General features: G+C 31.6%; 2 protein-coding genes across 3 annotated transcripts; both read right to left on the reverse strand.

Moving 5' to 3' along the window:
* Positions 1-2,382: 2,382 nt before the first annotated feature.
* LOC105790607 (cyclin-U4-1) lies at positions 2,383-4,180 on the reverse strand. The gene is made up of 2 exons (XM_012618306.2): positions 3,475-4,180; positions 2,383-2,951 (listed from the first exon to the last, which is right to left on the reverse strand). Exons 1-2 carry the CDS (start codon positions 3,807-3,809, stop codon positions 2,669-2,671), a joined length of 618 nt encoding a protein of 205 aa, XP_012473760.1. The 5' UTR covers positions 3,810-4,180; the 3' UTR covers positions 2,383-2,668.
* A 1,099-nt stretch (positions 4,181-5,279) lies between these two features.
* Positions 5,280-8,738, reverse strand: LOC105790606 (pentatricopeptide repeat-containing protein At1g02150). 2 transcript variants are annotated; one of them, XR_001132531.2, is made up of 3 exons: positions 8,288-8,738; positions 5,969-7,358; positions 5,280-5,544 (listed from the first exon to the last, which is right to left on the reverse strand). XR_001132531.2 is itself a non-coding variant. In XM_012618305.2 (2 exons), exons 1-2 carry the CDS (start codon positions 8,651-8,653, stop codon positions 6,123-6,125), a joined length of 1,602 nt encoding a protein of 533 aa, XP_012473759.1. In that variant the 5' UTR covers positions 8,654-8,738; the 3' UTR covers positions 5,708-6,122. The 2 variants fall into 2 exon arrangements, 1 of the variants encoding a protein (XP_012473759.1); XM_012618305.2 differs by lacking the exon at positions 5,280-5,544 and having other exon boundaries at positions 5,708-7,358.
* Positions 8,739-14,312: the final 5,574 nt, after the last annotated feature.

The raw sequence follows: 14,312 nt of genomic DNA on the forward strand, positions 1-14,312 counted from the left end.
GAATAAAAATTAATAAAGAAAACCTTAAAGGAAGGGAATCAAACACAAGACCTCAAACACACAACCAAATACCTAACCACTAAACCAAATCAATTTACTTAACACAATCCTACAACATTTATTTAAAAACAGGGCGTGACCACTTTCTCTGTTCACTAACCCAATTTCTACTAACTCGATTTTTAGGATGTGACAAAATATGGTAACTTAGTTTCTTCTAATTAGAAGGCCTACTTTCAATATTGATACTTTTGTAATTAAGCCAATTAGCTTAACTATGCTCCAAAATTCTACACAATTTCATGGACTGTCTAGTTAGGATCCTAACTTACATATCTCTAATTTCTTAGATGTATGTCAAACCTGCAAGTCTCTTAGAGTGATTGATGATCTTATTAGACTTGCATTATTTCCTTTTTCACTTAGGGACAAATCCAGATTATGGTTAAACTCTTTACCACTAGGATCCATAGATACTTGTAGCGAAGACTACCAAGCTTAGAAATGTAATAAATAACTTTATGTAGTTTGAATTTGAGTCTTTATCTAAGTCTTGAGAACGTTTCAACGACTTATCACAAAAATGTTTATATTATGGCATGCTCAAATAGATAGAAGTTCAAGCATTTTATAATGGATTTTTACCTCTACTTAAGTCTATTGTAGATGTTGTAGTTGGTGGTGCATTAATGTCTAAAAATGAGTAGAAGCTAAAGCCTTGTCAAAGGAGGTGGCTTTAAATAGTTATCAGTGGCCGATAGATAGGGTATACTCCTAAACCTAAGGGAGAGCATTAGGCTTTTTCGGTTGGTGTTTTTAATAAACCAACTTAAATGATCATAGTCTACAAAAATTGACTCAACTGAATTAGAGCTCAAAAACCTACATAACCAAATCAACTTTAGGTTGGTTAGTTAACCAACTTTAATTATTGGGCTTAGATAATATATATTTATTTATATATTATGAATTGTAAATATATTTTAAACAATTAAATATATATTAAATTCAATATTTTTTTTGGCTAGGTCAATTTGAAAATTCAAAAATTGATAATCAAACCAACCAACAAAATCAAACTCATAACTGAAAAATCGTTCAAACCAAAATCAACTGAACCGATTGGATCGATTTAATTGGTTTCCTTGATTTTAACATAACCTACAATTGCTCTCCTCTACCTAAACTTAAGATAGTCAACCCAAAACCTAAATCTTTAGATACCATAGCAACGTGATTTGATGCATTTTTAGGTCAAAAAGTTAAGTCTTTCAAGTGTTAAATAGAGAAGGTCATAATGAAGAATACTTAAATGAACAACCTCAGGGAGTTAAAGTTCGTGGGTAATCGACAAAGGAATCTTGTATTTTCAAACTTCCTGTTTTGGCTCCACCCATTCGAATCCAAGTTGAGGAGATAGGGCTAACCAAATTCAAACTATCCCAAAAACAAAACCTACAATCATATTAACACATCCAAAACATAGACAACAATGACAGGATAGTTCGAATAAGATTTCCAAAAAACTCAAGAACAATGTCAAGTATCATTTTCTATTGATTGTCGTAAACGATGCTAGCATTATTAATGATCAAATCAATCAACTAATGATTTGCGTTAATGGAAGAGAGTAGTTGTTGCAATTATATTTTATTTTTTGTCAAGTACCTTTTTCACCGGCCTAATTTTATTAATCATTACTAAAAAAAATTAATTCATGATTTATTTTTGGAAGAATTAATTAGCAAAAGGGTATTTTGCAAAAAAAAAAAATGGAAGTGGATTTTAATCTTTTATATAAATATTTGTGATTTACTTGAAACTAAGAATATTGAGATAACCCGATTATATCACAAAACCATTGGAGAACAAAACCTTGTGCTCTTCACTACTGGAAAGATGAGACCACCTTAACTAAAGATTTGGAGTATTGGTGGGCCGGCTGTCCCTAGACTAGCCTAGCATTAAACCCTAAGCTATGCTAAATTCGTTTCCCCATGCCATCAAAGAGAGAAGAATCCTAAGCCACTCAACCTTGCTTGTAAATGTGATTGCACATGTTATATATATATATATATTAATTTTAACTTGAATTTGAATTTGAAATTTTTGTTGGATTAATTTGAAATAAAGTTAAAAAAAATTAAATTTTAAAATAATTCCAACAATTAATTCGAAATCTAAATTCAAAATGGTAATTCTCCCAAAAGAATTTTTAAAGCAGCATATTTTTCTTTCATTCTTTGTTCAACCCAGAAGTCTTAATACATGAGAATCTTAACGTGAACAACGGCATGTGGTATCAATCAAAATTACTCCCTTACAACAACTAGAATTGGGAGGAAAATGAGGAGCATCAATGAGAATGAACCTAACAACGTGTTAAAGGAATTTACAATTTTCCTCTTCATTGAAAAATAAAAAAAGGCCACAGTCATGAATCAAAACAAACCAGGAGTAATAAATTCAGAAGAAAGAAAGAAAAGACATATATATATATATATATATATAGCCAGGCTGTAAAAAAGAAAGCAACTCCCAGTATCTGTACATGCATAAACAATTTGAGATCCAACACCCCCCCCCCCAAAAAAAAAAACCAAAGGAAATCCACAAGAAAACGCCAAAATTGAAACGACATTGAGAGCTAAACACTAAATTGAAGGCCTTAAACAGCTAGTTGTTCCTTTTGATGAGATGTGGATTCCTCATCACTAAAGCACAAATGGACTTTCAATGTGGACTCTATAGAGGATTCTGGTGCAGTACTTGGTGGTGGAGGTTGCAACATCATCATCATCTGTCTTTGCAGGTAGGAATAGTAGGTGTGAAAGGTTTTGGGGTTTACATTTAAATGGAATCCCAACCCAAATAAAAAATCCACTTCAAGGAAGTTCATTTCTGTTGTACTGATTCCTCCTACTTTTGCATAGAAAGCATTGTTGTAATACCTACAAAGATAAATGTTCCAAAAGTCAGATCAAACTCAATGTTTGGTACTTTGGTAGAATATTAAAAGTGTATTATCCACTTGTCTTACTTTTTCTTTTTTCAGAATATTTGAAGTGTATGGTCAAAAGGAACCAAAAAAATGAACAGGTTGGCCTATCACACTGAACTTCAATTATAGGCTTCTTTGCAGAAACAACTTTGTGTGTGTATCTATATATATTGTCTTCTGACTGTCAGAAGGACAGCCAGGATTCACATGCCTACAATTTGTTGGAACGGCAAAGAAATCATTCTTCTGGCAAATTCAATGGCTCTACAATTCCACCATGTCTAACCATTTGACTTCAACTAAGGGGGAAAAGGTAAAAAAGAAAAGAACCAAAAAAAAAAAAAAAAGAGAGCGTAAATTCAGTCATAATTCAAAGAACATGGAAGAGATCAAAGTATCTAAATACCCAAAACCCATAAATGAAATCCAAGAATTCTTTGAGTGATTTATACAAACAAGTTAAGAACACTTACATATCATCCATGAACTTTGCAGCAACCATCACACTCGTAATAAGCAAGCGATGAACGTTGAAAGAATTGATGGGCAAGGAGGGTTGCCTTTGAGCAAACCGATCAAGATAAACATAAGCAACAATAAAGCAAGAGGGGCTGCAATTGGCGTACTTGTAAATTCTGTGGAGGTAGCTTTGAATGGAGATGGTTGGGCGTGTTAGGCCATGAAAAACTGAAATCTTCTGAGCCTGGAACCCACAGTTTAGATCGTTGGATTCAGCCACTTTTTGGATGAGAGAAGACAAGAAAGTTATGAGATTTGACATCACATTTGGGTTGTCTAGCTCTGCCATGGCTGAGAAGGTTTTTAGGACCAGAAAAGAGTTGAATGTGTTGCGTGGCTTCTCTGGTTGAGGTAAAATATTTATAAAACAGGTAAGGTGGTCGTTAAAGGGTAGGTATTTTCAGTGAAAGGAGTACCCATTTGGTGAAGAAACGTGGGATTTTACCAATAAGAGGCTGGTACACGAGTTCAAAGGCATTTATTTATTGAAAATGACTCTATATGACTTGATTTTGAGGTGAAGGTGAAATTAATAGGCTAAAATGTGTTGTTTTCATATAGAAAATACATCATCAAATCGATATTAAAATTTGAAACTTGTGCTAAAGGGATGAGAAAGGTGGTTGATTTGGGGATTAAAGTCATTTTCTTGAAAGGTTTCCCGTGATTAAATTGTAGCTAATGTTGTAGTGGTGATGGCATGCAATGGCCATCATGTGATTACATGTGGGAAAATGTTGATTGTAATTTGTGGGTCCTCTCTGTGAAAGATACTTGCACTTTGCAGCATGTGTTCCAAATCTAAGCAAATTGGATCTGTTATGTTTTTTTGGGATGGATACCATGTATTCGGCCCTTGCCCTTGCCCTTGCCCTTGCCCTTGCCCTTCTATTCTAGGATGCTCTTTCCCTATAACAAATTATATATTATATTATATGCCAAACATCCTCAAACATGACTTCAACTTTAAATTAATTCCAAACTTGATTAATTTTTTAAATGTAGTGTTAAAAAATATTACTTCTTGTAAATTTATTATTCCGTTTAGATGTTAAATATTAGTTTTAAAGTTAAATATATTTAAAACATACTGATCAACCTCTAAATATAAGTATATATACTTATCGAACGGCAACTTAAGTTTGTCATGTTAAATAATAATAATAAAACCAACATGTCATTAAAATTTAGGAGTGACATTCCTTTAGCATGTCACAAAATTAAGTTGTACGTGGAGTATACATACTAAATATGTTTCATGTCAAATCTAAATATTCATTTTATGACTAAGCTAATAATTAGATTAACAAAAGATTTGATTGATATGATAACTCACACTTTGAAAACTCAATTAAAATTTCGATACTAATTTATAATATATATATATATATATATTCATGATTACGAGTATGTGGTGGAAAGAATAAATTATAAAGATGATAACATGTGCCTAAATTTTTTAATTTTAAATATATCTAAAGAGAGACATGTTATCTTCTTAAACTTGGTACCAAAAAAAATTAAACATAGGATATGCATGGCAACTTCTGTACTAGATCAGGGTCGTCTTCATCTTCTAAGTTATTGTTTTGTTGTTAATGTTGCATGGCTTTTGTCCAGAAAATTAACAACAAAACAGTAACTTAGAAGATGAAGACGACCCTGGCCACGGGTCTGCTTTTGTTTGGATTCACGGACTTGTCAAAATTTTGACCTTCTGAAACATCATCTAGTGTGTGGTGATGATATGATTCTTCCATGTATGAATGCTCATGGGGGTATAGCCTGATATAAATATTCCAGCTGGAAAACAGAAAATGATGCACCAGTTTGTTTTACACATCAAAATACTGTTGTTTGTGATAATCAAATTATCAACGAAACTTGCAAAACTGGGATTCGTTTTTTTTTTTTCTTTTTTACATTTGACCCACCTTTGCTCCCACTTCTCATCAATGATCAACGCTTCAGATATTAAAAATATTTTACCTTAGAACCACTTGAGCACACTTTCACGTATATCTCTGCATAATGATGATTTCAATCAACTTTGGAGATTTAAACCGAAAGAAAAGTAACTTGAAAATGCCTTACAAAATCATTAATAAAAAAATCCTCAAAACTCTTCCTTTTTTCAAAAAACAAATTATAGTTGATAAATGATGTATGCCATGGGACCAAAACAGCTTTAAAATTTTGAAGCTCTACATATAGGTTCAATCAGCTTTCCCAGATATGTTCAATGAAAATTCCTAAGGTGCTAGAAGATTTTATCAATGGCAACAGTTTAAGGATTCCAAGTCATGAGAATGGTAAACTATCCATATCCCTTCCACAAATGGAAGAAAACTGTTGCCCCTTGAGCAGCTTAAATTGGAAAATTCATACATTTGAAACAAGGGTAAAGGAAAGGGCTCCTGCAAGAATTCATGTAGGTGAGTTTTTTACCTGCCAAGTGAAGCTTCCCCTGCACAAAATGGTTGGGAGAAATGGCTATAAGTTCACTTTCCTTGCCAACATCAGAGCATATGCTAACTCATGGCTTCCATGAAAAGATAGATACAAAACTTTCCCTGCACTTAAAGATTTTAAATAATAGTTATCACGCACTGCCCTGCAGTTGGTTGAGAAGCACCTCTGAGTCATCATCCTGATTCTCATCGCCTGAACTATACGTTGGCAATACACTTTCAACAGCACTATCAGATAAGCCAATTTGTGATGCATAAGCTTCATTTTTGAGATATCCTGATTGCTGTAACAATCCCACCACAACCTCCCTACTTTCCGTGTCCTCTTTTTCATCACAGAGATTAAAGAAGGCAGAAACATTTGTGGGCTTTGGCCTCCAACTTCTTGAACCTTCAGTTGCAAAAGCTTCCTTTAGGCAAGATAGAGCCTCATCGATCCTCTCCTCTTGAATATTCCCTTCAGCAAGAATCTCCCATGAGCTTGAATTTGGCTTTCCTCCCACATCAGCTATGTGATTGAAAAAGCTCTGAGCTTTACCCAAGTTTCCTTCTTTAACATACAACCCCATTAGAAGATTTGCTATTCTAGGGTCATAAGATGTTTTAACTGATAGCCACTCTTCATAAATCTTTTCTGCCCCTTCAATATCACTGGCCCTAACCAGAGATGATATCATAGCATGATATCCCAAATTTGGAATACTGGGGAAAATTGATTTGTAAACCTTCCATATCCGATACACCTCCTCTTTATTACCAACAGTACCATAAAGTGTAATAAGGTAATGATATGGTATACGATCCCGACCGGTGATCCTACTCTCTACATTTCTCAAGCATTCTTCAGCTTTTTCAGACAGTCCCATCTTGATATACATGGTAGCCATTGTGCTAAATGTAGTCCAGTTTGGATTGATACTCCGATCTTCTTTCATCTGCTCATATACTTGTTCCATTCTTTCCACAGATCCTTGGGATCCACAAGATGACAACCAGATGTTATAGGAATATATATCTAGACGTATGTTTTTTTCCATCATTTCAGAAATCATTGACTCAACTTTATCATACTCCTTAAGGTTCATATATAGAGTCATCATCACATTAAACGGAAGGGGATGCAAGGCATAACCTTTATTCCTCATATTGTCAATTAAAGATTCTGCCTTTTCTTGCATTCTTGCCCGCACATAGGCATTCAGAAGGGCCCCATAGATTCTCTTGTCCTTCAAAGTATCAGAGAGTTGAAGGAAGAAATCTTCGGCACTTGAAACTCCACGCACCTTAGAAATAAGGTCTAACTGAATTGCAGCATCACTTGCAGAAAATCTAAACCTCTCTCCTCTATTGTTCATCCACTCATACACCTGTACAATTTTGGAAAAGTTTTTAAAAAAATGCCTGATGGAAGAACATCAACAACTCTACTGAACAAAAGCGATAACTAATTTTAACTTCCCTAAAACAAATTGACAATTCTACCGGGCCATCCACTATAGTGATCAACAACAACAACGTCTACTTAGCCTTTTACTGTGAACTAGGCTCTGCTAAATGTACAACAATACGCTATTTTGCCTTAATTTTACAACAGACTTGCAATCATTCTAAATTCAGCATCCAAAAATATTACCAAAATGTGCAAATGCAAGATAAAAACGATAAATCCTACGCCATTGATAAGTTGAATAATAATTATCTTCATTTCACTATGCTTTATAAGCAGAAACAAAAAATCACTCACAACATTGTGTATCTTTTTGGTTGTTTGGGGCACCTCCTATGTCAATTAAGATAGATTCCTCAACTTATTTTGAAGGAAAATTAAGAGCTATGCCTAAAAAACCTGTTGCATCAACTGTAAAATATTCTTTGGTCCTACTTAAACCCTAAACTGTGTCTCAAACTCAAAGAGCATTCATCAATATTACCTTACCCCTGTAACTATAGCTTGCAGCAAACCCATCATCTAGACAAGACCTTCAGTTCAGGTGATTCATTGCAATGAAGAGAATGAGAAGGTTCATAAAAAAGGCTTTAACTCCACTCTCTAATGTAATAGGTTCATGTAGCAACCAACAAAGAATTCAACTTTCACGAAGAATAACACATACAAATGCAATTCAAAACACCAAAGCACCAAAAGTTAGGGAAGAATTAGATTGCCCAGTAATTATTAAGTAAATTATAGAGTCAAGCAATCGCTGTCTACAACAGATTGCCAAAAAAAAACCCAGAAATCGAAACACACTAGAAGAGAACACAAAATTCCCTCTCTCTTTTTTGTTGGGTTTACCTCAAGTGCTTGCTTGAAACGCTTGTACTTCCTTAACTCCTTGACAACCCTACAAAGCTCCCACTTGGTGAGCTTCCTACCTCCTTTTTCCCACTCATTCAACACAGAGGCAGAACCCAATTCAGGGTTTTCCATGAGCGATATTTTCTTATATAGAGCGTTCCATTTGACCATGGGTCTTCTTTCAAAGTCCACGGTCCCATAGCTATGGACTTGAGATATGGAACACATGACCGGCAGCTTCTGAAAACTTGGGGTTCTGGAAAGGATAAACTTGGGAATCCGGCATGGGAGCTGCCGAGAGTAAGAATCGGCTGAGGAGATCGAAAAACGGTGATTCAGCAACGATGAAGGCTGGAGAAGCATTTTTTTTTTTTTTTTTTGTTTGGCTAAGGGAAGGGTTTAAGGGATTACGCCCAAAAGTGAAAGTGAAGTGGCAGATATTTGGTTACTTACTGAGCTTGAAGATAGAGTTCGGGTGGAATTACCTTTATGCCCCTGTTTATCAGGCTTCTTTTTCGTGTTTCTAAAGTTTAAATTTGATGATCAATGTTTTTGGGTGCTAAAAGAAGTTGTATTATTGAGGCTTCTTATTCTGGCCCAATAGTTGTTGTATTATTGAAGTATCCGATTTCGAAGGTTTGTCCCATTTTTTAGAGGATTTAGATAAAAAAAAATATTAAATATATAAAATAAGTTTAATAAAAAAATTAGTTCAAATTGAAAATATGAATCGATATCGAGCTTTTTTAGCGGAAGAGTTAATTGCGCTTTCAGCCCTTCCACTTTTTAATAATTTTTCAATTAAGCGTTTTTGTTGTTTTCAATTGCACCCCGTAATTTGTTGCGTTTTCATTTTGGTCCTTAATGGAACCATGCGTTTTGGGGAACATGGAATATTGCTTGTTTGGTCCCTCCCAGTTATTTGCGCATCCAATTAGGTTCTATTTTTAATTTATTTTAGATTTGGCCCCAATCTCGGTTTTAAAATTCAAATTAGTCCTTTTTTTATTATTCTTGTTATGTTATTATTATTATTATTATTATAGGTATTATTATTGTATTAGATTATATATCTATTTACCTTTTATATATTATTTTATTTTATTATGTATTATTATTTTAATTCTTTTTATCATATATATCTAATTTCATAATGTGTTAGTTTATGTTTTTATACTAATTCAATATTGTCTATATATTTTAATGATTTTACTTTATAATACATTTATTTATATATACTTCTATACTTTAAAAGTTAATAATATTTTATACAATACTATTTTATATATATATATGAATTGTAATAAACTATTTTTATTCTACATACATATCTTTGATTTATGTACATATACATACATATATATCTCTTTACATTTTTAACCTTATTCATTTTCTTTATTGCTATTTACATGCTCATTATTATTTTAAAAGAATGTTTAAACTCTATTCGTTTATTTACTTGTTATAATATGATTGGTTTGTATCTTATATTTATTTTTTATGTTTGTTCGTATTATTCATACTTACATTACCGAATTCATTTTTGTTTTGTCACGTGTATTAACATTGTGTTTTATTTCTACTATATCGCGTTAAATTGTTTTCATTCAATGCATAAATTATGATTTTTGAATAAGCGAAATCTCGTGTTTAGACTCAAGAAGGTCGTACCCTAACTTACTGGGTTTCGATTTTCATGATGAATCTAAATACATGAGTCTTTTTTTCGAAGCTAAGCTTTAAACGACCTCGGAAATTAAGAAAAAGGTCAAGTCCTAACTTACTGGGCCTGATCCCTTTTTTCTAAAATCCAAGATAACTAAATATCTTTTTAATAAATAAATTTTCGACATTCATTCGCACATCGGGAATTCAAGACATTGTGTCCTAACTTACTGGATATAATTCTCTTTCTCGATTAACGTAAAATATGCCCCTTTTCTAAAAATTTTTAACATTTCAATAAAGGATCGTATTTTAAATCTCTTCAAAGTTTTCACTTTTCGACACTAAGACATTAAGTAATCAACTAGGTACCAATTTTGGGCGTATCGAGGGCGCTAATCCTTCCTCGTGCGTAATCGACTCCCGAACCTATTTTTCTGAATTTCGTGGGCCAAAATCGTTGTTTTAATAAAATCAAATCGTTTATTAAAAACAACCACTTTTCAAGGTGACCCGATCACACCTTCTCAAAAAGGATTGGTGGCGACTCCCACATTCGTTTTCATTTTTCAAAACCCAAGTCGACCCCGTTTCATAAAAAAAAAGGTGTCAACACGAATCATAATCTAATCCTATCTGCTCTTTTTTGGCACAATATTTAGAACTACTCATAGTCTCTTCCCAACTCATAAATAAGAGGATAATGCGCTTCAGCGCACTTGAACCCATGCCCTCCTATATTGGCAACAATACTCATGCCAATCAAGCTGAAACTCAATCGACAAAAACTAAATATTTTTAAAGGAAATGAAGTAAGAATTTTTTTAAATCTCTAATATCATATTTCAAATTATATTTTATTTTCTTTTCAAATAAGTTAGTCATTTATTTTATCTCAAAAACTAAATCAAGTTTATGAAAAATATTTTATATTATTTTAACTATTTAAAAAAAAGTGCCCTTATGAGTCACCCTTCGGCTCAATTTTAACATTTAATCTACTATACATAAAAAATTTATTATACATAAAATTTATTATATATAAAATTAATATTTTCAATAATTTAATTTTTAACATGTTTAATAATTCGCAATAAAATTACTAGATTGATAGAAATTTTTCTACAAAAATTTTTGAAAATGATAAGTGGATAGAATCTACTTATCACTTAATACTTAATAAATTCAATTATTTTTATTTTATTCCATTTCATTTTAGATTATATTATATTATTCCTTATCAAACAATTTAATTATACCAAGTATTTAATTTTAAGTAATATACCAAATAGATTTTAGTACTTAAATTTAGGACTTAATTTTTCAACACTAAGACGAATTTGGTGTTTTACTATATTATGATTCCAATGGAATATGATTACTTGAAATATGATTGATGAGAATGTCATTGTCAAGAAAGTTACTTTATAACGCTTTATTGATAAAAATCCGAGAAAATTACATTAACACATTTGGCATGCTCACCACTTTGTTGGCAATGTAATAGTATTGTACAAAATTATTCTTATTAAATAAAAATATAGTATTTATGTATTTTATTTTCAATAATTTTATTATTAACAAATATTTGAATTAATCCACGAGATATGATTTGTTCACGTTTTGGTTGAATCCAAGTTCATTTAAAATAACTTGTATATTAATGTAAGATTGTGAAGGTATAAATTTTGTAAAATTTTCTCGTTACATTATAGGTATAAATTCAAGTGTATTCATATATTGCGTATATGACTTGAAATCCATTTACATGAGAAAGTAACTTTCCCATCAATTATTCAAGGAATTCATTGCACCAGAATAGGCTTTTAGCGGCACTTTTAGCGGCGTTTGGAACAAAAGCGCCACAAAAAATCGAGCATTAGTGGCGATTTAGCCAAAGCGCCGCTAAAGGTAGAGCATCAGCGGCGATTTCCCAGAAGCGCCGCTAAAAATAGGAATTAGCTGCGTTTTATAAAAGCGTCGCAAAAAACCTAAGACTAACGACGTCGTTTTTGCGATTTTTTAAACATTTAGCGGCGTTTTTATCTAAGCGCCACTAATGCTCGGATTTTTAGCGGCGTTTTTATCTGAGCGCCGCTAATTCTTTGGCCTTTAGCGGCGTTTTTATCTAAGCGCCGCTAATGCTCGGATATTTAGCGGCGTTTTTATCTGAGCGCCACTAATTCTCTGGCCTTTAGCGGCGTTTGTATCTAAGCACCGCTAATGCATTTACCTTTAGCGGCGTTTTTGCCGAAGCGCCGCTAATAGTAACAAAAATCTTATAAGTTGAAATAATTAATATTTTGTTCTATTTATTATATAGTGGTACAATTTACATTTAAATTATAATTAACAAATAATATTGATTAATACAAAAAGTTTTTATTAAAGAAAAGTCGTATATATATATAACACTAACTATTTATTACTAATTTTCAATCACAGTTGGTTTAAACTACTTTACGAGAGAAAATATATTAAATTATGAATAAAATAAAATATAATAAAACTGAAATTTTTGTATTGTAAAGAATAAATTAAAATAGAATTAACTTTTATAAGAGTAATAAATTTTGGTAGTCTTGATCGACTAAATAAATCAAAGGAATTAATATAAAACACCAATTTATACAAAATATATTTTAACAATTAATTATTGTTTAATCGATTTTGACTATATTTTATGATTATATATATTAAAGATTTAGGAATTTTTTTATGGACGGTATTTTAAGGAGTACGGGTATAGATTTAAGGTTTGGGATTTAAGGTTAATTTAGGGTTAAAGGTTTAGGGTTTGAGATTTAGGGTTTCAAAGTCATGTTAGGGTTTAATTTAGATTAATATTAGTTTTGATTATTTTTATGGTAAATATATATGTTCTTATATATTTGTAAAATAGATCCGAATAAATTTAATATATTGAATATTATAATAGGTAGATCATGATCACTTTATGCATGTCGATTGATTGGTTAATTTATAATTTGAGACTTGTTAAATGATACAATTAATTATCTTGTATATTTAAAACATTTAACCCTAACCATTTGATTTTTTTGATATATATGGCTATAGCAATACCGGATGCAAAAATATCGATACTTAAGTTCAAAATGATAAAAACTTATATTTAGATCCATACGAAAATTTTTGTCATAAAGATAATATTGCTAGCATATTTCAACTTTGTACAACATTTTTAACTATATATAACTTGTTGTTTAATAGATTTTCACTATATTTTGTGATTATTAAAGAATATTAATTTAGGGAATTGTTTGGGTTTGGTCGGGGTTTAGACGGTCATGATAGGGTTTCTTAAGAGGTTAATATTAGATTGATTAATTTTTACGGTAAATATATATATGTTCTTATATATTTGTAAAATAAATCCAGATCAATAAATTTAATATATTGAAGTTTAGTATAGTTTATATTATAATTAATAGATATATATATAATAGGTGTGTGGTACTTAGATGATCATTTTATGGATGCATGTTAATTTATAATTTGAAGATTGTTAAATGATACAATTAACTAATAATAGTTGTATATTTAAAACATTTAACCCAAATTAACGGCCATTTGATATTTTTGATATATATGGATATATATATATAGTTATTAATTATTTAATTTGTATATATAGGACCAAAATAATCTTGGTATAAATAAATAAACAAATAAATAAGTAGGTAATTATGTATTTGTTAAATAAATAGGTAATTAATTATTTAAATGTAAGACACAAAAAAAAGAAGAGAAATTTAGCGGCGTTTCTATATAAAAACGCCGCAAAAGGTAGCATTTACTGGCGTTTTAGTCAAAACGCCACAAATATTGCAATATACGACGTCATTACGTGTTAGGGAATCAATTTCTATTGTGGCGTTTTATAGGGAAGCGCCGCTAATATTCTTGAAACTCTGCCAGAACAGCGTCGTTTCAGTTGAATGATGTACTTTATTACTGGTGTTTTTCGGGAAAACGCCGCAAATATGTCTACAATTTTGTGAAAACGTCACCGTTTCTTTGTGTAATTGAAAATTTAGTGGCGTTTTTTCCCCTAGCGCCGCAAAAGGGCATGCAATAGCAGCGTTTTTACGCAAAAACGCCGCAAATGTGACTTAAAATTAATTTAAACGGTGCCGTTTCTTTAAAGGCCATTTAACCCGTGTCCTCATCCTTTACGAATTTATTATCGGAAAAAAATGCATTTTCTATACCAAATTTTAAAAAAAAAATTGTTTTTTATATAAAGAGACAAAATTTGTTGTACCAAGTTTATTATAACAAATTTCATCCATTTGTTAAGAGGACATTTGAAGCTTCATACGAAAATTTGTCATAA

This window comes from Gossypium raimondii, chromosome 8 (assembly GCF_025698545.1).
Source record: "Gossypium raimondii isolate GPD5lz chromosome 8, ASM2569854v1, whole genome shotgun sequence".
NCBI lineage: Eukaryota > Viridiplantae > Streptophyta > Magnoliopsida > Malvales > Malvaceae > Gossypium > Gossypium raimondii.